Here is a 25400-nt window from a genome sequence, read left to right on the forward strand (position 1 = left end):
CCTCCCCCCCCCCACATTTTACAATGTGCTTAACTATTCACCCCCCCCCCCCTAAAGTCAATACTTTGTAGAGCGACCATTTTGCGGCCTTCACAGCTCCAAGTCTCTTTGGATAAGTCTCTATGAGCTTGCTACATCTTAGCACTGGGATCTATGCTCATTCCTCCTTGCAACACTGCTCCGGGGCATTCAAGTTGCATGGTTTGCACGTGTGAACAGCGATCTTTAAGTCTGACCACCCCTCAACTCTGACCAGTTTCCCAGTCCCGATTGCTGAAAAACATCCCCACAGCATGATGCTGCCACCACCCTCACCATGTTTCACAGTTGGGATGGTGTTCTTTGGGTGATGTGATGTCATGGGTTTGCCCCATAGCGTCTCTTTGATGGCCAAAAAGTTCAATTTTAGTCTCATCAGACCAGAGCTCCTTCCTCCATACATTTTGGGAGTCTCCCACGTGCTTTTTCGCAAACTCAAAAACACGCCATTTTGTTTTTTGCTGAAAGTAATGGTTTTTATCTGGCCACTCTGCCATAAAGACCAACTCTATGGAGCGTACGGCTTATTGTCGTCCTATGTACAGATACTCCAGTCTCTGCTGTGGAACTCTGCAGCCCCTCCGGGGTTCCCTTAGGTCTCTGTGCTCCTCTCTGATTAATGCCCTCCTTGTACGGGCCGTGAGTTTTGGTGTGCGGCCGTCTCTTGGCAGGTTTGCTGTTGTGCCATGTTCTTTCCATTTGGTTCTGATAGATTTGATGGAGCTCCGAGGGATCATCAAAGATTTGGATATTTTTTATATAACCTAACCCTGACTTGTACTTCTCAACAACATTGTCCCTTACTTGTTTGGGAGAAAGGTATTTGGCAGTCTAGATTTACTAAAAAAAAAATTGCACTTCCATGTACTGTGGGAGACACCAGACCAGACCTAGTGACTGCAGGCTCCCGGGTTTAGTAACACTTTAAATTGATGAGCTGTAAAACCTTTTAAAGAGGGATTCCACCAAAAAAAAAAATATTAAAAGCCAGCAGCTATAAATACTACAGCTGTTGACTTTTAATAAATGGACACTCACCTGTCCCGGGTTCCAGCGATGCCGGCAGCCGAGGCCGATCGATCGCTCGGCTCTCGGCTGTTGCCGCCACCATTCTAGATGAGGGAATCAGGAAGTGAAGTGAATCGGCTTCACTTCCCGGTTCCCTACTGCGCATGCGCGAGCTGCGCCGCGCAATAGGAAATCTCCGCGCTGTCACTGGGACCCGTGTGTGTCCCAGCAGACAGCGCGGCAGGGCAGGAAATGACATAGACTCCCACGGGAGTCTATGCCCGGAAGTGGGTGTAAATACCTGTCTTTGACAGGTATCTCCACCCCCCTCCCCCCTGTAAGGTGTCAATTGTGACACCGGAGGGGGGGGGAGGGATCCGATCAGCGGAGCTTCCACTTTAGTGTGGAATCCCGCTTTAACTGCATGGTGTATGGGGCAATTGTGACATTACATAAATACAATGTTATATTGCAATTTTGCACTATATAGTTTGACCTTGTAACATTTTCCATTGATACTTTACCTAATCAGCTATCTGTACTTTTCTTTTGAAAATCCAATAAAAATGTAATGTAAAAAAAATCATTTTTTTTTTTTTTCTAGAAAATTACTTGGAATCCCGAAATATTATATATTTTCTTAAAGCAGAGACCCTGCAGAATAAATTGGTGGCTGTTGCAAAATATCATGTCACATGATTTTTTGCGCAGCCTTTTGATCAAATACACATTTTCAAGAGAAATTACACCTAAATGTATTTTAGTGCACAAAAACACAATATAATACCCAATTCTTGAAGATGATGTTAAGTCGAGTAAATAGATACCGAACATGTCAAGATTTAAAATTGTGCAAGGATAGAGATATAGATATATATATATATACATATCTCTCTCTCTCTCTATATATATATCTATATATCTATCTCTCTATCTATATATCTATCTCTCTATATATAATCTATATATCGCTCTCTATATATATAATCTCTCTCTCTCTCTCTCTCTCTCTATATATATATATATCTATCTATCTATCTCTCTATCTATCTATCTATCTCTCTATCTATATATCTATGTCTCTATATATATCTATGTCTCTATATATATCTATCTCTCTATCTATATATCTATCTCTCTATATATAATCTATATATCGCTCTCTATATATATAATCTCTCTCTCTCTCTCTCTCTCTCTCTCTCTCTCTCTCTCTCTCTCTCTCTCTCTCTCTCTCTCTCTCTCTCTCTCTCTCTATATATATATATATATATATATATATATATATATATATATATCTCTATATATATATATCTCTATATATATATATCTCTATTTATTTATTTATTTATTTATTTTTTTACACTTTCACACTTTTTTTTGTTTATAGTGCAAAAAATAAAAACTGCAGAGGTGATCAAATACCACCAAAAGAAAGCTTTATTTGTGGGGAAAAAGGGACGTAAATTTTGTTTATAGTGAACTGGTTAAAGCGGTCGTAATTTTTGGATACCATAAGCTTCACAGCTTAGCAGGCATGCACAATTTTTTGGCACATCTTCGGTATGGACTTACTGAACGCAAAAGAATCTTTTAGAGTTTAACAAAAAAAATAAAAAATGGGGATATATACAGTAGTGCAAGTATTGTAAGACATAAAAACACTTCAATTTACCACTATTCCTTTCCAAATCTGCTTTTAGAAAATATATAACTTTAAGTGCATTTTGAGTGTATTTTCATGTAAACAACTTGTGATTTAGCATGAAAAACATATAAAAAAAAATCCAGAAAAGGGTCAAACGTTGGATGTTTGGAAGTCTGAGTCGATGGAATCCATACTGATGTCTTGTCCCTTTAATATGCCATTGCTATGAGTCCCATTTCTATTTTTTGTGTAATGCTGATTGGCTGAGCTGTGTTTGTGTCCTGGCTGTTGCATGGCTCACGTTCCTCATCACTGGTATGCAGATCTGTTTCTTTACAATAATATATACCACTCTTGCGCCTGCAAAAGAAAAATGATATATATCATCAAATGTCTTAAAGGATCCAAAACAGAAAAAAATAAAGGACTGAGATGTAATACTTTGAGTCTCTGGCCACTGACCTCTACACCCGTGGGAGATTTACCTCCCGGGTTCCCACTCAGAACACAAAAACTTCAAAAGCTTCTGAAAATGCCAGATGCCTGGCTGTCTCTGGCCAGAATATGTTTGTAGTCACTAACTCGAGCCAAGGGTGCAGCTGGTCAATCTGCCTACTTGTTTTGGCTCAGTCATCCTGCTAGTATTGGATGAGCATGACAGCCAGATAATTAGCATTTTTTTTAAAAAAAGGCAAGATCAGTAATAGCAGATTTAGTGTTAAGTTTTGTTTAGGAAACCAAGATTGTGACTTACCTCTGTATCATCCAAAAAAGTGCTACTGCCAATATTATTAGTATTATTGGTATTAGAATTAGCCAGTATAAGTTTTGGTCTGAGTTCGGTACATTTTCAGCTGCTCTGGGTGTTGGATTTATTAGATTTTGCTTTACCACGGAATAAATATAGTTCAATGCCTCCTCTCGGCTGTCAAAGGTCCCTAGAACAAAACAAGTCAAAATAATTATATTTATATTGGGAATGTATTAATAAAAATAATAAAAAATAAATATATATATATATATATATATATATATATATATATATATATATATATATATATATATATATCGTTATCGCAATTTTTTTCTCCATTGCGATCTTGAGAAAGGGTTTCCTGATCGGTATGCAGAGAATTTTCTCTCTGCTCTTTTTTCTCTCAGCCTTCAAAAGTCAAAGTCTGGGCAGTCTGACAACTTTTAAAGCGGTTCTGCACCTTTAAAAAAAAAAATATTAAAAGCCAGCAGCTACAAATATTGCAGCTGATGACTTTTAATAAATTTACACTTACCTGTCCCAGGGTCCAGCGAAGTCGGCGGCAGATGACGAGCGATCGCTCGTCTCTCTGCTGCCCCCCGCCGCCATCCTCTGTCAGGGAATCGGGAAGTGAAGCGTTGCGGCTTCACTGTCCGGTTCCCTACTGCGCATGCGTGAGTCGCGCTGCGCGTCTGTACTGGTCCCCGCTGTGTTCTGGGAACAGTGTGTTTCCCAGAACACAACGGGGGGGGTGGGGGCATCTGCGGCGCTCTGTGGCCGTCTGTCCCGGAAGTGGATTATCCAGGTAACTGCACCCCCTCCCCCCTGAAAGGTGCCGATTGTGGCACCGGAGGGGGGGAGGGATCACATGAGCGGAACTTCCACTTTAAGGCGGAGAACCGCTTTAAAACATTCTATCAGTGGAATGTTAAGATTAAACATTGTATCAATCTGCCTTTTACATCAAAGGAATAGACTTCTGTATGTAAATTAGGGACATTTAACCACTTAAACACTAAACCTTTATCTGACAGTTGTTTTCATGTTAAAATATTTTTTTTTTTTGTTAGAAATTGCTAGACATTACTTAGAACCCCCCAAACATCATATATATATATATATATATATATATATATATATATATATATATATATATATTTTTTCTAATAAAGACCCTAGAGAATAAAATGGTGGTTGTTGCAATAATTTAAGTCACACTGTATTTGCGCAACGGTCTTTCAAATGCATTTTTTTTGGAAAAAAAATGACTTAATTGAATAATAATAATAATAAAAAAAAAAGTTAACCAGTAAAGTTAGCCCAAATTTTTTTGTATAATGTGAAATATTTTACGCCTCCGCCGGCGTCCCTCTCCTGCTGTGATTAGACACAGTGTAAGCTTATTGGCGGGTATGGTGGACTCGATGCCCACCTGCTGATGCACAGGCAGAACAGTGGTCTGTCACTAAAGAAGGCATGGATCATGTGTCTCTGCTAAGCAGGGGCACTGATCCATGCCTTCCCCTAGTACAAGCACCTCCCCCACAGTAGTAAAACACCGGTCAGGCACACATTTAACCCTTTGATCGCCCCTGATGTTAACCCCTTCGCGGGCAGTGTGACTAGTACAGTGATAGTGCATATTTTTAGCACCGATCACTGTATTAGTGTCACTGGTCCTCAAAAAAGTAATATCGCAGTTCCACTATAATGCCCTTTACACACGTTGGAAGTTCAGACAGAAAAGGTCCGATCAGATTATATTGTCGGAGAATCCAATCGTGTGGGCTCAAGTGAGAATTTTTTTTTTGTTAGAAATTGCTAGACATTACTTAGAACCCACATACATACATACATACATACATATATATAAAAAATAAAAAATATAAAAAAATATATATAAAAATAGAAAAAATAAAATAATGTGAGGCCAGGCACTGATGTTGGACAAGAAGGCCTGTCTCGCAGTCTCTGCTCTAATTCATCCCAAAGGTGTTCTATTGGTTTGAGGTCAGGAAACTGTGCAGGTCAGTCATATTCCTCCACCCCAAACTTGCTCATCATGGTCTTTATGGACCTTGCTTTGTGCACTGGTCAAAATAATTTGATTGGGGGGGGGGGGGGAATTATGGTGTAGAGTTTTTTTTCAGCTATCCTGTGTTTTTTGTGCACAGTGGATAGCTAAACATACAATGCCCCCCTCTCCCCTATAACTCCATGGTGGTCACCCCCAATCCTCTCTGCTTAGTCTCTTGTATATTAGTGGGTGTACATGAATTGGCCCAGTCGGTGATGCAGAGAGCAGCCAGGCAGAGTAATGAGTGCTCCTCTAAATGAAAAGGAGAGGGGGGGGGGGGGGGGTAATGCTGCCATCCAAACTAAGAAAGAAAAAAAAAACCACACATGTAGTTGGGGGGGGGGGGGGGGGGGGTGCTGCCGTCCAAACTAAGAAAGAAAAAGAAACACACATGTAGTTGGGGGGGGGGGGGGGGGGGTATGCTGCCATGTGATCAGACCCTTAGGGACTGATAAAAGCTACTTAGATGCTCTGGAATGCCATACAGCAAAAAGAAGACAGGATGCTTAAATAACACATTTGGCTGTGTATATATATATATATATATATATATATATATATATATATATATATATATATATATATATATATATATATATATATACATACACATATACATATATATATATATATATATATATATATATATATATATATATATATATATATATATATATATATACACTACCGTTCAAAAGTTTGGGGTCACCCAAACAATTTTGTGTTTTCCATGAAAAGTCACACTTATTCACCACCATACGTTGTGAAATGAATAGAAAATAGAGTCAAGACATTGACAAGGTTAGAAATAATGATTTGTATTTGAAATAACATTGTTTTTACATCAAACTTTGCTTTCGTCAAAGAATCCTCCTTTTGCAGCAATTACAGCATTGCACACCTTTGGCATTCTAGCTGTTAATTTATTGAGGTAAGCTGGAGAAATTGCACCCCACGCTTCTAGAAGCAGCTCCCACAAGTTGGATTGGTTGGATGGGCACTTCTGGCGTACCATACGGTCAAGCTGCTCCCACAACAGCTCAATGGGGTTCAGATCTGGTGACTGTGCTGGCCACTCCATTACTGATAGAATACCAGCTGCCTGCTTCTGCTGTAAATAGTTCTTGCACAATTTGGAGGTGTGTTTAGGGTCATTGTCCTGTTGTAGGATGAAATTGGCTCCAATCAAGTGCTGTCCACTGGGTATGGCATGGCGTTGCAAAATGGAGTGATAGCCTTCCTTATTCAGAATCCCTTTTACCCTGTACAAAGCTCCCACCTTACCAGCACCAAAGCAACCCCAGACCATCACATTACCTCCACCATGCTTAACAGATGGCGTCAGGCATTCTTCCAGCATCTTTTCATTTGTTCTGCGTCTCACAAACGTTCTTCTTTGTGATCCAAACACCTCAAACTTGGATTCATCCATCCACAACACTTTTTTCCAGTCTTCCTCTGTCCAATGTCTGTGTTCTTTTGCCCATCTTAATCTTTTTCTTTTATTGGCCAGTCTCAGATATGGCTTTTTCTTTGCCACTCTGCCCTGAAGCCCAAAATCCCGCAGCCGCCTCTTCACTGTAGATGTTGACACTGGTGTTTTGCGGGTACTATTTAATGAAGATGCCAGTTGGGGACCTGTGAGGCGTCTGTTTCTCAAACTAGAGACTCTAATGTGCTTATCTTCTTGCTTAGTTGTGCAACGCGGCCTCCCACTTCTTTTTCTACTCTGGTTAGAGCCTGTTTGTGCTGTCCTCTGAAGGGAGTAGTACACACCGTTGTAGGAAATCTTCAATTTCTTTGCAATTTCTCGCATGGAATAGCCTTCATTTCTAAGAACAAGAATAGACTGTCGAGTTTCAGATGAAAGTTCTCTTTTTCTGGCCATTTTGAGCGTTTAATTGACCCCACAAATGTGATGCTCCAGAAACTCAATCTGCTCACAGGAAGGTCAGTTTTGTAGCTTCTGGAAGGAGCTAGACTGTTTTAGATGTGTGAACATGATTACACAAGGGTTTGCTAATCATCAATTAGCCTTCTGAGCCAATGAGCAAACACATTGTACCATTAGAACACTGGAGTGATAGTTGCTGGAAATGGGCCTCTATACACCTATGTAGATATTGCACCAAAAACTAGACATTTGCAGTTAGAATAGTCATTTACCACATTAGCAATGTATAGAGTATATTTGTTTAAAGTTAGGACTAGTTTAAAGTTAGCTTCATTGAAAAGTACAGTGCTTTTCCTTCAAAAATAAGGACATTTCAATGTGACCCCAAACTTTTGAACGGTAGTGTATATATATATAGATTAAAAGGGGGGGGGGGGGGGTGGCAGCAGCCCCATCTAACCACCAGAACGAACGAAAAGGCTGAGCTGCCAAACATCAACAGCAGGAGATACTGCCTACCTGCTGATGTGACGCTGGATTGAGCTTCCTTGAGTGATGTCGGTAGCACTGCTCAATAAACCTATGCACTCGCCCGGCCAGTACCTTTTTTTTGACTGCGGGGGGGGGGGGGGGGGGGGGGGGCGGCACTGCAAACAGGCATTCATGAGGTGGCGGTACCGTTTTGCAGCCGCTCCGGTGCCTCTTTCTAAAAAGCCATCCTCTGCTGCTGCCCAGGTGAATGAACCCTTAAAGTTCAGTTGAGATTTCTTGCAAGCCATAAACATTCTTGTCTTAACCATGACCACTTACCGTTGTGATTTAGGTGAAGCGGTTCACCATTGTATTCGAGGGGGTAATAGCTACTATTAGTAGCTACTGTGATGAGGATTAGGGAGTTGTTTGACTGCAGGAAGACCAGAGACCGGTTGTCCTCACAGGTGGCATTCTTGGGTGAAGAAGCTGCTTTAATATCACACAGGATCTCTGTGCCTCTTTTTATCGTCAGGTTCCATCCATACAATCCGTTCTGTACAGAACCTTGCAGAACCTTCCACTTCTTACTGGCATTTGAAGGCACTGAAAGACAAGAAAAACCCCATAAGCCAATAATAACACCCCTTTCACACCAGGGCGTTTTGCAGGCACTATAGCGTTAGAAATAGCGCCTGCAATCCGCCCTAAAGAAGCTGCACCATTGTATGTAGTGTGATCCCCCGAGGGCTTTCACACTACAGCGGTGCGCTGACAGGACGTCAGAAAAAAGTCCTGCCAGCAGCTTCTTTGGAGCGGTGAAGGAGCGGTGTGTTTACCACTCCTCCACCGCTGCTCCCCATTGAAATCAATGGGGCAGTGCTGTAATGCTATTGCGGCGTATTGCTGGCGGTTTTAACCCTTTCGCGGCCGCTAGTGGGGGGTAAAAGCGCCCGCTAGTGGCCGAAATGCGCCGCAAATCCGGCGGTAAAACGCCGCTAAAAATAGCGGCGTTTTACCGCCGACACAATGGGTGGTGTGAAAGGGGTCTAAAGGGTACAGGTATAAAACGATAGTGAAATTCTTTTGGTACCTTCTAATCCACATCGCCCTACCAAAAACCAACTGCCCAGGGCTCTCCATTGCAGGAGCGTTCCACCAACTAGATAGAATGGGAACGTCAACAAATATGAGAGTATCTGAGCTTCAGGGCTACCAAAAATGGGCTTCCAGTAATTAACATTTTTTTAAAGCTGAACAGTAAACCCCCCCCCCCCTTTTTCTTTTTTTTTTTTTAATAACAAACATGTTATACTTATATACTTACCTCATCTATGTAAGGATTTTGCACAGAGTAGCCCCGATTCTCTTCTTCTGGGGTCCCACGGTGGGGTTCCTGGCTCTTCCTCTTCATCGGGTGCCCCCACGGAGAGCCGCTTTCTATGGGGGCACCCGTGCGGCCACGCTCCCGAGTCTTGCTGCTGCGTCCATTGACACAGACAGCAGAACTCGGCCCCGCCCCTGGCTCCCGTGTCACTGGATTTGATTGACATCCATGGGAGCCAATGGCACCTGCTGCTATCAATCTATCCAATGAGGACCCGAAACAGCGACTGGAGTCGCTGGAATGATCGGGTGCAGGTAAAAAAAGGGGGGGGGGGGGCTCTGGGGGGCAGCTGCAGCACAGAAGGTTTTTACCCTTAATGCAATGTGCAATGGAATTCTCTTCTTGGGCACCCTGCCTATGCTCCTTGCCCCCCCTCTGTCCATTGCCCCCATGGGAAGCCACTTCCCATGGGGGCACGCACGCATGCTCGCTCCCAAGTCCCATCCCCCTCGTCACTGGCTTTGATTGACAGCACTTGCAAAGAATCACGAGCTTGAGGGGTGGAGGACCCCTGTGCGATGTTTGGGGGGGGGGGCACATCAAAAGATCAACAGGGGCACAGGCTTAAGAGTTTCAATATGTAGCAGACCCTTTGAATGGTGACGCCTGTCAAACTCTGCAATTTGAATTAAAATTACTGCTGCAGTGAAGCGAAGTAACCCTCCCCCCGTTGCTGACGCATTGTATTCTCACTGATCAGTGGCTGAAGCTGATTGGCTGCAGCCACTGATTGACAGAAAATTTCCCAACATGTCCTTTTAAAAGAAGTTGATCAAATAATCAACCTCTGTTAAGCAGCAGCGAGGCCGCACACCAATCGCAATTTTACCTGATCCCTGCTGGTCTGGCTGGATCTCAGGCAGTGTATGGCCACTCTAGCTATGAACATAAAAATTATGAGAAGCAAGGGGATTTTTTTTTTTTTTGCTTGATGCTACTTGAAGCAATGCCTGTGTATTCTTGAGGTCTCTGGACCTCAAGTCGCAATCAAAGTGCGACCAAAGTAGTGCAGGGACTACTTTGGAGTCGCTGCGACTTGAAGTGGCACAGATATGAACGGTACTCATTGGAAATCATGGGGTATGACTTGTAATGCGACTTTGCCGTCCCAAGTCGCATAACAAGTCGCACAAGTGGAAACCGAGCCTTCTATAAAATGGTGCACTTACCGAGTGTTGCTTGGGTGATGTTAATCAGTAACAGAACTAAAACAAGGTTCATCTTCAAATAACCTGCAAATATAAGATAAATAAAATAGTCACCATACACATAAAAAAAAATATGAGAGAGAGAGAGAGAAGAGGAGAGAGAGAGAGAGAGAGAGAGAGAGAGAGAGAGAGAGAGAGAGAGAGAGAGAGAGAGAGAAGAGGAGAGAGAAGAGGGGAGAAGAGAGAGAGAGAGAGAGAGAGAGAGAAGGAGGAGAGAAGAGAGAAGAGAGAAGAGAGAGAGAGAGAGAGAGAGAGAGAGAGAGAGAGAGAGAGAGAGAGAGAGAGAGAGAGAGAGAGAGAGAGAGGAGAGAGAGAAGAGGAGAGAGAGAGAGAGAAGAGGAGAAGAGGAGAGCGAGAGGAGAGAGAGAGAGAGAGAAGAGGGGATAAGAGAGAGAGAGAGAGAGAGAGAAGAGGAGAGAGAGAAGAGGGGAAGAGAAAGAGAGAGAGAGAGAAGATGGGAAGAGAGAGAGAGAAGAGGGGAAGAGAGAGAGAGAGAAGAGAGGAGGAGGAGAGAGAGAGAGAGAAGAGAGGAGGAGGAGAGAGAGAGAGAAGAGAGGAGGAGAGAGAGAGGAGAGAGAGAGAGAGAGAGAGAGAGAGAGAGAGAGAGAGAAGAGGGGGAGAGAGAGAGATCCTCTCCTGTAACCAGTCTGATCCAGATCGGAATGTGCAGCTTCCTATACATACAAAGTCTTTCACACTTCCTATAACACATCTATAGATAAATCACACAGGAGAGTTTCAGATATAAAGTTACCTGGAGGGAGATGTTCCGGAGAGATGGAGGGTGACATGAATGTGCTGAGGTCGGAGGACAGATGTGGGAGGGGGAGGGGAGGGGTGACACCCGGGGTGGGGTGATAGGAAGTGGTGAGGTGCTGGATGGTGGATGGTGTGGAGGTGGAAATACTCTGAGAGCGGAGCGTGCAGACCAACTACCCACCTTCAGTGACCTTGCAATGTCATGACTCGCATTCTCTAAAATACTTTCCTTTTTTTTTATTCAGCGGAGACATGGCAATTCCTTCCCTCTACATTGCTACTACCTGTAGTTGTTGGGCGGCTTCCAGGGTTTCCAGGTGCAAAAACACACAGATCACTCTGTAGTACACAGAGGAACACACATCCCAATACATCCAATCACCCCCCACATCACCGATAATAACTGATCACAGATAAATAATCTATGCTGTCATAGAACTCTCCATTATAACAATGTAACCAAGAGAAACACCGCTGGTGACTTCTCTCCTACAACTCTCCCTGTAATATATATATATATATACACACACACACACATATATATATATATATATATATATATATATATATGTATGTTGTGTATATACTATATATATATATATATATATATATATATATATATATATATAATTTACTGGATGAAAAACAGCTGTATATATATATATATATAATTTACTGGATATATATATCTGTGCAACCCAGAGTAACGTCTCTCTAAGGAATGTCTTGGCTCAACAAAACAAATTAACGCAACAATTCGCATCAAGCTTTTTAAGTTATGACAATAATGTCGGGTAAAATGAATTGGAAGCAACAACCTCCATTGTGGTTGAAGTAATTTAGCTTTTTTCTGCTAGATATAAATGCATTTTTATTGACCACCCATTTAATTACTTGCATTATAAAAACACGCGTTTCTACAAGAAATGTTTAAGTCACATGTACTTAATTGTTACAATTAAGAGGACACTTTCTTTTAGGTTAATAAACAGCGAAAATCAAGTTGGTCCAAAGTTATTTTCTGTTATTAGTGTTTAGCTTTGTTTTTATACTAGCTTTCACAAATAAATGAATTAAACACAATTGTTAAACAATTAACTTTGTTACACAAAACAGTTGTTTTTTTTGTTTTGTTTTTTAACATTAATATTAACGTTAACATAAATAGAAAATACGTTTCAAACATAAAGATTTGTACCATGTATCAGGCCTTAATATATTTAAAACCACAGTGCCAAATAAACTTAGAGACGTCTCACACCGGTAATTGCACAGGAATGCGTTGTATGTTCACATGCGATTCACATGTTGTTCTGTGTGCTGCGATTGCAGCCCATTCATTTTGGATAGGCTGAAATTGCACTGCAACTAAAAGTAGTGTTGCAGAAACTCACTGCAACCGGATCACAGGGTACTTCTGTAGCATGCGATCCAGTGCGGGCAAACACATTGCATTTGTGATCTGCATTTGGGGTGTCATTAGCTTAATACTGACACCCGCTGCAGAACACAGCTGCACTGCATTCTGAACACGGTGTGGGAAACGCTCATGGAACGTGGGTTTCCTGCACTGCATTCTGGTGTGAACTGGCCCCAAAAGTACATCATTAAAAAAAAAAAAAAAAAATGTAATCTTTATTTTGTCTTATCAGTATACAAACAATAAAATAATATTATCAACATATACCTTTCCATAAAAAGGCAACAAGGCAAGTCATAATAAAGAAATGTTTAGGTTTTACAAAGCAGAATGGATAAATAATACCATCATACATATCAAAGGGAAATGTACAGAGCCCAACATCATATACATAAATGCAAGGGAAAATAAGTACTGCCGCGTACACATGATCAAATTGTCTGCCGGTGTCTTGTAAAATAGTGTCCTCCATCAGATAGTGTCCCCTGCGTACTGCGCATGCGCAGTACACAGGAACACAGATTCCGAAAATTGCCGAGGATGAACGGCGCCTGCGCCGTGAGTCCAGGTTCTATCCCCACTATCCAAGTGGACATAGAGTTAGAATAAAAAAGAGCCGAGCGGAGCGAGGCCGAGCCCGAAGCGTGGCGAGCCCAAAGCGTGGCGAGCGAAGCTCGCCCGCGAGGGGCCCTCTAAAATTCACAACCCTATGTCCACTTGGATGGTGGGGCTACCACCTCCACTCACGGCGCAGGCTCCGTTCAGCTTCGGAGTTTTTCCGAAGCCTCGTCTGCTCCGTACTGCGCATGCGCAGTACGGAGCGGACACCATTTGATGGGCGGACTCTATTAGGCAGAACACCGGACTAGATCCGCCGGACCATAGTAGGCTGGACAATTCGATAATGTGTGGGCTCCAGCTGACTTTTTCATCGTAAAGTCCGGCGGACTTAGAAAGTAGTTTTGACTCAAAATTTGTCCGCCGGACTTGGCTTTCAGCAGACAATCCATTCATCAGTGTGCTAGTCCGGCGGACTAAGAATTACGCATTCACTGAAGAAAGTACTAGAAGAAAGCTATTGGCTACTGGCTATTGAACTTCCTTTTTCTAGTCCCGTCGTACGTGCTGTACGTCACCCTGTTAGAAATTTCGGAGAGTCTGTGTGTGGCCAAGTCCGTTCGTCGGACAATTCGCGGCATAAGGCTACTTTCACACTCAGGCGCTTTGCAGGCTCTATAACATTAAAAATAGCACCTGCAAAGCGCCCTGAAAGAGCTGCTTGATTCACTCCCTCGGGCTTTCACATTGGAGCGGTGTGCTGGCAAGACGTTAAAAAACGTCCTGCTAGCTGCATCTTTGAGGCGCTGTAGGAGCGGTGTATACACCGCTCCTAAGGCGTCCCCTGCCCATTGAAATCAATGAGCAGCACCGCTGATAAAGTGCCGCTGCAGCGGCACTTTGCGGGCAGTTCTAACCCTTTTTCGGCCGCTAGCGGGGGTTAAAAGCTATGGGGCTGAACAGCGCCGCAAAAACAACGTTAAAGTGCCACTAAATATAGCGGCGCTTTGCCGCCACCGATGCCTCAGTGTGATGCCTGCCTTTACACACACATGAACTATTGGCATCCCAGTCTTAGCTCTTGTACACACGGTCGGAGAATCCGTCGGAATGTGTCCTATCGGACTGTGTTGTTGGATAATCCGACTGTGTGTGGTATGCATCGGACTGTTTCCGTCGGAATATCCGTCGGACAAAATTTTCCAACTTGCTGGAAATATTTTCCGACAAACTGGTCCGATCGGACATACTCCGATCATGTGTAGAGAATTTCGATCGGACAAAGTGCCACGCATGCTCAGATCAAATTCCTACATCAAAGCTATTGGCTACTAGCCTGAACGTAGCCCCATCATCACATTCTGAAAGATCGGATTTTTCGACAACTTTGTCCGACCATGTGTATGCAACAGTTTCGGACAAGATCCGATGGACAAAATCCGACGGATTTGGTTGTCGAAATGTCCGACTGTGTGTACAGGGGCTTAGTCTGTAGGGATCAATATTGAGTTGGCCTGCCCTTTGCAGCTATAACAGCTTCAGCTCTTCTGGGAAGAGGTTTAGGAGTGTGTCTATGGGAATGCCTTCCTCTGGATCAACTGTGGGTGTAGGATTGTGTATATGGGATTGTATTTGGAGTTGAATTTCACACCATTAGTGGGCTGCATCGAATTTGAGTAATCGGGCACATTGGAATTTTTTTGAAAAACGAACGATTTTCTAATCAATGATGGGAGAATCGTTCGAGAAATTTAATCGAAAAAGAAATGCGCATGTGCAAAAGATAATTCCAGGAAAGAAAAAATTCCCATATATGAAAATTCTTTTCTGTAGAAACATGAGGCAAAATTGAAGGCTTGTTTGGCCAATTTTCGAAATCAATGGTGGTGCCATCGGATCACAAAACGCACAAAATTTCTGATTTTCAAAAGAAATTTCTTTCAAAATTCGACCCGTGTATGGCCGGCCTAACTATATGTAACTATGTATCTTGTTTTTTGTATTTCAGGATCTTCATATCTCTCCTGGCAATGCAAATCTCTGGCAAGATGACAGCATGGTGTAGCCCAACATAAACTCCACATCTGAAAGCCATATACTCATCTGAAGAGACCCATGCGATGCCTGAACCATTATATCTGACACCTTTTGAACTGCTGACCACACAAAACACTCCAATTATGAACATTAATGACCTATATTCAGGTTAATAATTGTACACACCTTTTATAAAGCAATGGTAGGCTCTCCTACCACATACAGGAGCTTCCATGGACTAAATGAAAGAACTGCTCCACCTATGGTGGTCGGAGTCCCTTTCTTTTTGATGTTGGGCATTTTGACATTTTGGGACTTCTTCTGAATTTACTGGATAATCTGAACTTTGTTTTGCATCCTGCAGTAACTGTGAGTAATGTATACCTTTTTATTTTACGTTATTTTGGTACACCCTATGGTTAATGGACACCTGACCATCACATCGATATGAGTTGGGGCGAACACGTCATTCTAAAACCATGAGCAGTAATATAGTTGCCCTTTCTTGATTTTAACATCCTCCACTCTTCTGGGAAGGCTTTCCTCAAGATTTTGGAATGTGTTTGTGGGGATTTTTGCCCATTTTGTGGGGTCAGGTACTGATGTGGTATGGGAAGACCTGGCTCACAACTGATGATCCAATTCATCCCAAAAGTGTTCAGTAGGGTTGAGGACGGGGCTCTGTGCAGGACACCCAAGTTCCTCCACATGAAACTTGTCAAATCACGTCATGTCATGGAGTTGGATTTGTACACAGGGGCACAATCATGTTGGAATAAAAAGGGTCTTCACCAAAACCTACCATGAGGGTGAGAGAGCATAGTTGTCCAAATCATCCTTTTAACCACTTTTCCGACCGTGATATAGCTGACTGACGGCTACAGTGTGGGTGGATAGCTCTGAGAGGCCGTCATATGACGGCCTCTTGTGATCGTGCCCGCCAATTGCCCACTGCGCGACACGTGTGGTGAGCTCTGTGATCACAGTGCCTAAAGGACACTGCTGATCATAGATTGAGGTAAAGAGCCAATCAGCGGCTCTTTACCACGTGATCAGCTGTGTCCAATCTCAGCTTATCACGGATGTAAATAAAAGCTGGTTATTGGCACTCCTTTGCTCATGCTGGCAGCATGACGAGAGGAGAAGAGAGTTGATAACTGGTTTCTCTAAAAGGCACATCTACACTGATAATCAGGGCACTGATTATCAGTGCAGTCCCTACAGTGCCCACCAGTGCTGCCAATAGGTGCCCACCAGTACTGCCAATAAGTGCCCACCAATACTGCCAGTGCTGCCAATCAGTGCCCATCAGGGCCTCCTCATCAGTGTCACCTACCAGTGCCCATAAGTGCCAACTATCAGTGCAGCCTCATCAATGCCCATCTGTGCCACTTATCAGTGCAGCCTATCAGTGACACCTATCAGTGTAGCCTCATCAGTGCCCATCTGTGCCACCTATCAGTGCTGCCTATCAGCGACCCCTATCAGTGCAGCCTCACCAGTTCCTATCAGTGAAGGAGAAATATTACCTGTTTGCAAAATGTTATAACAAACTATTCAAAAGTTTTTTTTTTTTTCTATTTTCGGTCTTTATTTGTTTAGCAAAAAATAACCCAGCGGTGATTAAGAAATCTCTATTTAAAGCGGAGGTCCACCCTAAAGTGGACCTCTGCTCATCGGAAACCCTCCCCCCCTCCGGCGCCACAATTGGCACCTTTCAGGGGGGAGGGGGGTGCAGATACCTGTACAGTACAGGTATTCTGCACCCACTTCCGGGATAGCTCTCTGCGGAAAGGGGCGTACATTACGCCCCTTTCCGCAAGTGCCCGCCCCTTTCCGCAAGTGCCCCGCTGCCTGCTGGGAAACACACAGATCCCAGAGGCAGCGGGGACCATCCTTATTGCGCAGCGCGATTCGTGCATGCGCAGTAGGGAACCGGGAAATGAAGCCGAAAGGCTCCATTTCCTGATTCCCATACCCAAGATGGCGGCGGCAGTACCCGACAAGACGATCTAGAGATCGGCTTTGGGTGCCGACATCGCGGGCGCGCTGGACAGGTAAGTGTCACTATTTTAAAAGTCAGCAGCTGCAGTATTTGTAGCTGCTGGCTTTTAAAAAAAAAAAAAAAAAAACGCGGAGTCCCGACGGACTCCCGCTTTAAGTGAAATAAGTGATACAAATTTAGTTTGGGTACAGTGTTGTCATTCAAAGTGCAACAGCGCTGAAAGATGAAAGTTGACCTGGGCAGGAAGAGGATGAAAGTGCCCGGTAGGCAAGTGGTTAAGCTGTAGTGTTAACAGCGCCCTTCACTGGAAACACCTGAGCTTAAGTATTTACAAGGGGATCTATATACATTTGGGCATATAGTGTGATGGTCAGGTGAGCCTATAGAAAACTCAATTGAACAATGGCCTCTTACATGTCAATTATTTGTCCCTCTTTTTGGTAATTTAATCATTTCAAAACAAGGTGCAAAAGCCAACACACTAAAAGACCTAGAGATGACACCTAAAGATTATTTGTTAGATTGATTTGTTGGGGGGTGTTTGTTATCACTTATAGGGAAGGGTGACACCTGACCATTACACTTATCTATATGACCAGAGTATGTGGACACTTTACCGTCACACCTAATTATAGGGTCACCTGACCATCACACCTATCTATAGGGTCACCCGACCATCACACCTATCTATAGGGTCACCCGACCACCACACCTATCTATAGGGTCATCCTACCATCACACCTATCTATAGGGTCACCCGACATCACGCCTATCTATAGGGTCACCCGACCATCACACCTATCTATAGGGTCACCTGACCATCACACCTATCTATAGTATCACCAGGCCATCACACCTATCTATAGGGTCACCTGACCATCACACCTATCTATAGGGTCACCTGACCATCACACCTATCTAAAGGGTCACCTGGCCATCACACCTATCTATAGGGTCATCCGACTGTCGCACCTATCTATGGGGTCACCCGACCATCACACCTATCTATAGGGTCACCTGACCATCACACCTATCTATAGGGTCACCTGACCATCACACCTATCTAAAGAGTCACCTGACCATCACACCTATCTATAGGGTCATCCGACTGTCGCACCTATCTATGGGGTCACCCGACCATCACACCTATCTATAGGGTCACCTGACCATCACACCTATCTATAGGGTCACCTGACCATCACACCAATCTTTAGGGTCACCCGACCATCACACCTATCTATAGGGTCACCTGACCATCACACCTATCTATAGGGTCTCCTGACCATCACATCTATCCATATGACCAATACTATATGGAAACTGGGCCATCACATTTACCTATGTGGACACCTGACCATCCCACTTATTTATATGGTCAATTCAAAAGACCTAAAGATTATTAGGACTTTGCTAAATTGATGTGTTGGGTGTGTGTTATCACTTATAGGGAAGGGTGTATTCAAAGCGTTCCTCTCAGTCTGGTTACCTCCATCTGGACTGCAGCAACTAGAAGGAGTATATTGGGGAAGTCTCAGAATTACCTGCCACTAAATTTCCTCTCAAATCAAAGGCACTCCAGGAAAAAAGTGTCCCTAATCTTTCTATTCAAACTGGACCCCAAAACTGTCCTATGCTGCAGTATACTAATCAATCCTATCCCTGATCTAGGAGATCAGCCAGACTGTTCCAAACCCTTCCCCACCAAATATATCCCCATGTTGAAGTGATCTCGCACCAAAACCTGTGAACCTAAAATAACCCTAACACGTTTCACTCAATAATAGAGCTTCGTCTGGGGTGCAACAAATAAATCATAAGTGCCCAAAGAATAAAGTGCTATAAACACCACATGGCAAATGGCGACTCTTCTCTAAGCTATTTATAAATATTTCTTAAAATGGCCGCTCCTAATAGGACCGGCGCCATCTAGTGGTTCTTTAATGGAACATCTTTTTTCGCTATTATTTTGTTCATTTTATTATTTATTTTTTATTTATTTATTATATATATGCCATCTCAAAAGTATTTTTTCCTCCCATCAAAATATAATTTTCCTGCAGGAGTCACCATTTTGTGCTAAACACGTCTCAGTCCCAAATCAATATTATAAATATATTTTTAAATTTGAGAATGCTACAAGATACTACTCCGCCACAAAAGGTAAGTAGGTGAAGCCTTCGTTTATTCCCTGTGGGGGGTAGGTGATCCCAGCCGAAAGATCCATTTGGCTTCTGTTTTTTAATAATCTTTTGTCTAGATCTCCTTTTCTCCGACCCAATTTGATCTGCTGGACCACTCAAAAGGACAGACCATCAGCTTTTCCATTATGCTTTTGTAACATATGTCTCACGATTGGTCTGTTTTATTTTTTTGGCTCCACGTCATTTATGTGTTCCAGAAACCCTACGCCTCAATTGGCGAATTGTCTTACCGACATACAAGAGTGGACAGGTGCTTTTTGCTACATATATTACGCCTTCTGTCCATCTGCAGTTGTAAAAAGATGTCATATCAATCTTTTCTAAAGTTTTGGGATTGATGAAGCTCTTTACAGTAGGTACATACAATATCTCACAAAAGTGAGTACACCCCTCACATTTTTGTAAATCTTTTCTTCTAACTTTTCATGTGACAACACTGAAGAAATGACACTTGTCTACAATGTAAAGTAGTGAGTGTACAGCTTGTATAACAGTGTCAATTTTCTGTCCCATCAAAATAACTCAACACACAGCCATTCATGTCTAAACCGCTGGCAACAAAAGTGAGTAAACACCTAAGTGAAAATGTCCAAATTGGGACAAAAGTGTCAATATTTTTGTTTGGCCACCATTATTTTCCAGCACTGCCTTAACCCTCTTGGGCATGGAGGTCACCAGAGCTTCACAGGTCACCACTGGAGTCCTCTTCCCCTCCTCCATGATGACATCACAGAGCTGGTGGATGTTAGAGACCTTGTGCACCTCCACCTTCCATTTGTGGATGCCCCACAGATGCTCAATAGGGTTTAGGTCTGGAGACACGCTTGGCCAGTCCATCACCTTTACCTTTTCCCTCAATGATCTGTAGCTCCCCAGTGCCGGCAGCACTCATGCAGCCCCAGACCATGACACTCCCACCACCATGCCTGACTGTAGGCAAGACACACTTGTCTTTGTCCTCCTCACCTGGTTGCCGCCACACACGCCTGACACCATCTGACACCAAATACGTTTAACTTGGTCTCATCAGACCACAGGACATGGTTCCAGTAATCCATCTCCTTAGTCTGCTTGTCTTCAGCAAACTGTTTGCACTCTTTCTTGTGCATCATCTTTAGTAGAGGCTTCCTTCTGGGACAACAGCCATGCAGATCAATTTGATGCAGTGTGCGGCATATGGTCTGAGCACTGACAGGCTGACCACCCCACCCCTTCAACCTGTGCAGCAATGCTGGCAGCACTCATACGTCTATTTCCCAAAGACAACCTCTGGGTATGACGCTGAGCCCGTGCACTCAACTGCTTTGGTCGACTATGGCGAGGTCTGTTCTGAATGAAACCTGTCCTGTTAAACCGCTGTATGGTCTTGGCCACCGTGCTGCAGCTCATCTTCAGGGTCTTGCCAATCTTCTGATAGCCTAGGCCACCTTTATGTAGAGCAACAATTCTTTTTTTTTTTCAGATCCTCAGACAGTTCTTTGCCATGAGGTGCCATGTTGAACTTCCAGTGACTAGTATGAGAGAGTGAGAGCGATAACACCAAATTTAACACACCTGCTCCCCAGTCACACCTGAGACCTTGCAACACTAACAAGTCACATGACACTGGGAGGGAAAAATGGCTAATTGAGCCCAATTTGGACTTTTTCACTTAGGGGTGTACTCACTTTTGTTGCCAGCGGTTTAGACATTAATAGCTGTGTGTTGAGTTATTTTGAGGGGACGGCAAATTTTGAGAAAAGATTGATATAACATATTTTTACAACTGCAGTGCATAAGGCATAATATACATAGCAAAATGCCCCTGTCCACTCTTGTATGTCGGTAAAACAATTCGCCAATTGAGGCGTAGGGTTTCTGGAACACATAAATGATGTGGAACCAAAAAACGACAGACCAATTGGGAGACATATGTTACAAAAGCATAATGGAAAAGCTGATGGTCTGTCCTTTTGAGTGGTCCAGCAGATCAAATTGGGTCGGAGAAAAGGAGATCTAGACAAAAGATTATTAAAAATAGAAGCCAAATGGATCTTTCGGCTGGGATCACCTACCCCCACAGGGAATAAACGAAGGCTTCACCTACTTAACTTTTGTGGGGGGAGTAGTATCTTGTAGCATTCTCAAATTTAAAAATATATTTATAATATTGATTTGGGACTGAGATGTGTTTAGCACAAAATGCTGACTCCTGCTGGAAAATTATATTTTGATGGGAGGAAAAATTACTTTTGAGATGGCATATATATATATATATAATAAATAAAAATAAATAATAAAATAAACAAAATAATAGGGACAAAAGATGTTCCATTAAAGAACCACTAGATGGCGCCGGGTCCTATTAGGAGCGGCCATTTTAAGAAATATTAGAGAAGCTTAGAGAAGAGTCGCCATTTGCCATGTGGTGTTTATAGCACTTTATTCTTTGGGCACTTATGATTTATTTGTTGCGCCCCAGACGAAGCTCTATTTTTGAGTGAAACACGTTCGGGGTATTTTGGGTTCACAGGTTTTGGTGCGAGATCACTTCAACATGGGGATATATTTGGTGGGGAAGGGTTTGGATCAGTCTGGCTGATCTCCTAGATCAGGGATAGGATTGATTATTATACTGCAGCATAGGACAGTTTTTGGGTCCAGTTAGAATAGAAAGATTAGGGACACTTTTTTTCCTGGAGTGCCTTTGATTAGGGAGGAAATTTAGTGGCAGGTAATTCTGAGACTTCCCCAATATACTCCTTCTAGTTGCTGCAGTCCAGATGGAGGTAACCAGACTGAGAGGAACGCTTTGAATACACCCTTCCCTATAAGTGATAACACACACCCAACACATTAATTTAGCAAAGTCCTAATAATCTTTAGGCATCGTTCCTAGGTCTTTTGAATTGACCATATAAATAAGTGGGATGGTCAGGTGTCCATATAGGTAAATGGCCAGGTTTCCATATACTATTGGTCATATGGATAGGTGTGATGGTCAGGTAACCATATAAGTAGGTGTGACGGTAAAGTGTCCACATACTCTGGTCATATAGATAAGTGTAATGGTCAGGTGTCTATATCGGTAGGTGTGATGGTCAGATGTCCACAAATAGACAGGTGTGATGGCCAGCTGTCCACATAATAGCGGTCATATAGGTAGGTGTTATTGTCAGGTAAGAATAATGGCAGGTGTAATGATCAAGTCCCCATATAGGTAGGTGTGATGATCAGGTGTCCACATACTATTGGTCATATTGGTAGGCTTGATGGTCAGATGTCCACAAATAGGTTGGTGTGATGGTCAGGTTTGCACATACTGTTGTTCATATAGATAGGTGTAATGATTAGGTGGTCATATAGTTACGTGTGTTGGTCAGGTGTCCACATACTATTGGTTATATAAATAGGTGGCATGGACAGGAGTCCATATATTACTATTGATCATATAGGTAGATGTGATGGTCAGGTGTCCACATAGGTAGATGTGATGGTCAGGTGTCCACATAGGTAGATGTGATGGTCAGATGTCCACATAGGTAGATGTGATGGTCAGGTGTCCACATAGGTAGATGTGATGGTCAGGTGTCCACATAGGTAGATGTGATGGTCAGATGTCCACATAGGTAGATGTGATGGTCAGGTGTCCACATAGGTAGATGTGATGGTCAGGTGTGGGTGTCCATATAGGTAGATGTGATGGTCAGATGTCCACATAGGTAGATGTGATGGTCAGGTGTCCACATAGGTAGATGTGATGGTCAGGTATCCATATAGGTAGATGTGATGGTCAGATGTCCACATAGGTAGATGTGATGGTCAGGTGTCCACATAGGTAGATGTGATGGTCAGGTTTGCACATACTATTGATCATATAGATAGGTGTAATGATCAGGTGTCTATATATGTAGGCGTACTGTTGGTAATTTTTACATTTTATGTTGTTGCTATGCCTTATAAATTAAAATGTGTAAGCATAAGTTTAGCTCTGTGTCTGGCAGTCCATATACAGGAAAGAACTGTAACAGGCAATAACGAGATTTTGAATATTTCTAAGTGGTTAGTAAATATTGGATTGCAATCTTTGGAAGGACGGCATTTACATTACTTGAGTTACACAGAATACAAACAATGCAGTTAGACCCAATAATATAATTGTAAGTGAAATGTTTGCAAAACAGTGTCCCACATACAACGATGTAGAGCATGGCGCAGTATGATACAGAAAAATGCCTTGTACACACGGTCCGACATTCCGACAACAAAATCCATCCGATTTTTTCCAACGGATTTTGTCCTAAATTGGTGTTGCATACACACGGTCGGACAAAATTGTTGGAAAATCCGATCGTTCGGAACGTGATGACGTTTTTTGTTACGACGGCAGTACGTTGCGGCCAGTAGCCAATAGCTTTGGTCTCGTAATTTGATCTGAGCATGCGTGGCACTTTGTCCGATTGGAATTCTCTACAAACGATCGGAAAAAGTCTGATCTGATTTTTTTTTGTCGGAAAATGTGAGATCCTGCTCTCAAATTTTTTCCGTCGGAATTTCCAACGGAAAAAGTCTGATAGAGCTCACACACGATCAGATTTTCCCAAAAATATAATCCAATCGGACCTTTTCCGTCTGAATTTCCGACCGTGTGTACGGGGCATTAGGCTCTGTATCCTGTAAGCCTCTGTGTCCAGGCTTGAAAGAAGCTGGCCATGTTGGTACACCCCGCACTGCTCAGCACTAAACCCTATATGCCTTGTCCACACGATCGGATTGTTGGCCAACAAAACCATGGAATTTTGTCCGACAGGAGTTGGCTAAAATTTGTCTTGCATACACACGGTCACACAAATGTTGGCCAACAATTACAAATGTAGTGACGTACTACATGGTTTTTAAGCTGTTTAGCGCCACCCTTTGGGCTCCTTCTGCTAATTTTGTGTTAGTAGAAGTTTGGTGAGTGTTGATTGGATCTTTTCTTTTTGTGCTTTTTAGTTAGTTTATGAACGGCCGTTCGTCAACCAGCCATGTTGCGGAATCGGAGGAGATAACGTGTTATTTATTATTGGCCTTGGAGTTATTGCTTTGACATTTTTTTGGTTGGTTGAATAATAATGATTTGATTTGGTATATTTTCTATATTTTTGGATGCATAGAATGCACTTTTTGATTAAGTTCTATTGGCAGAGAGCATGTCTAATTTTATTTTTTAATGCACAATAAAAAAATTGTGTAGAATAATACTTGGCTGTGTGTTTTACTTCAAATGACAGTTTGTGAGTAGGCAGTTATATTTTAAAAAAATACAATTTAAAATGAACAAGGGACACCAACATAATTGTATCTTTGATCTTAAAAACACCGGGATAATGGTGTTGTGGTAACTTGCACTAAAAAAACATAATAATATTAATCTTGATATCACTAGAAAAAAAAAGCCTTTGAAAATTAGTTTGCAATAACAATAACAAAGCAGCTTCATTATTATCCCATTACAGAAGAAGAGAATTGTGCGCTGCATTTCCAGATTTCATAATTTGCCGCGTCACGAATGTTAATTCTCCATTACGAACGCTACTTTACAAGACCGACCGCTTCCGGCTCCTCCTTGCTTCCGAGCATGCGTGTTTGTACTTTGGACTTTTGTCTACCGAACTTGTGTACACACGATCGGAAAATCAGACAACAGATATTTGTTTGGCGGAAAATTTGAAAACGTGCTGATGGAGCGTACACACGGTTGGATTTTCCGCCAACAGACTCTCATCACACAATTTTTCGTCAGAAAGTCCGATCGTGTGTTACGAGGCTTTACGCTTTCAAAATTAAACATCCAAACAGCATTACAGATGTGAATATACTATATTGATCTAATCTCCCTTTATTGCTAAAATTATTGTGAAATTCAAAAACGTGTCCGGGTGTAGTAAGATGTCCGCTGCCTTCTTCTGATTG

At 42.6% G+C, this 25400-nt stretch overlaps 1 protein-coding gene and 1 long non-coding RNA gene across 10 annotated transcripts in view; one reads left to right on the forward strand and one right to left on the reverse strand.

The window, feature by feature from the left end:
- Positions 1-25400, forward strand: part of LOC143933537 (uncharacterized) — a 483729-nt gene that overhangs the window by 147796 nt on the left and 310533 nt on the right. For all 9 annotated transcript variants that reach the window (XR_013263113.1, XR_013263115.1, XR_013263118.1 and 6 more), the window contains exon 2: positions 15232-15629. This is a non-coding gene — a long non-coding RNA (uncharacterized LOC143933537). The remainder of the gene's footprint in view (positions 1-15231; positions 15630-25400) is intronic.
- Positions 2475-10508, reverse strand: LOC143933536 (uncharacterized). The gene is made up of 4 exons (XM_077456450.1): positions 10448-10508; positions 8231-8497; positions 3450-3633; positions 2475-3055 (listed from the first exon to the last, which is right to left on the reverse strand). Exons 1-4 carry the CDS (start codon positions 10497-10499, stop codon positions 2905-2907), a joined length of 654 nt encoding a protein of 217 aa, XP_077312576.1. The 5' UTR covers positions 10500-10508; the 3' UTR covers positions 2475-2904.

This window comes from Lithobates pipiens, unplaced genomic scaffold (genome assembly GCF_037356315.1).
Source record: "Lithobates pipiens isolate NorthernLeopardFrog02 unplaced genomic scaffold, aLitPip1_a1.2 Scaffold_27, whole genome shotgun sequence".
NCBI lineage: Eukaryota > Metazoa > Chordata > Amphibia > Anura > Ranidae > Lithobates > Lithobates pipiens.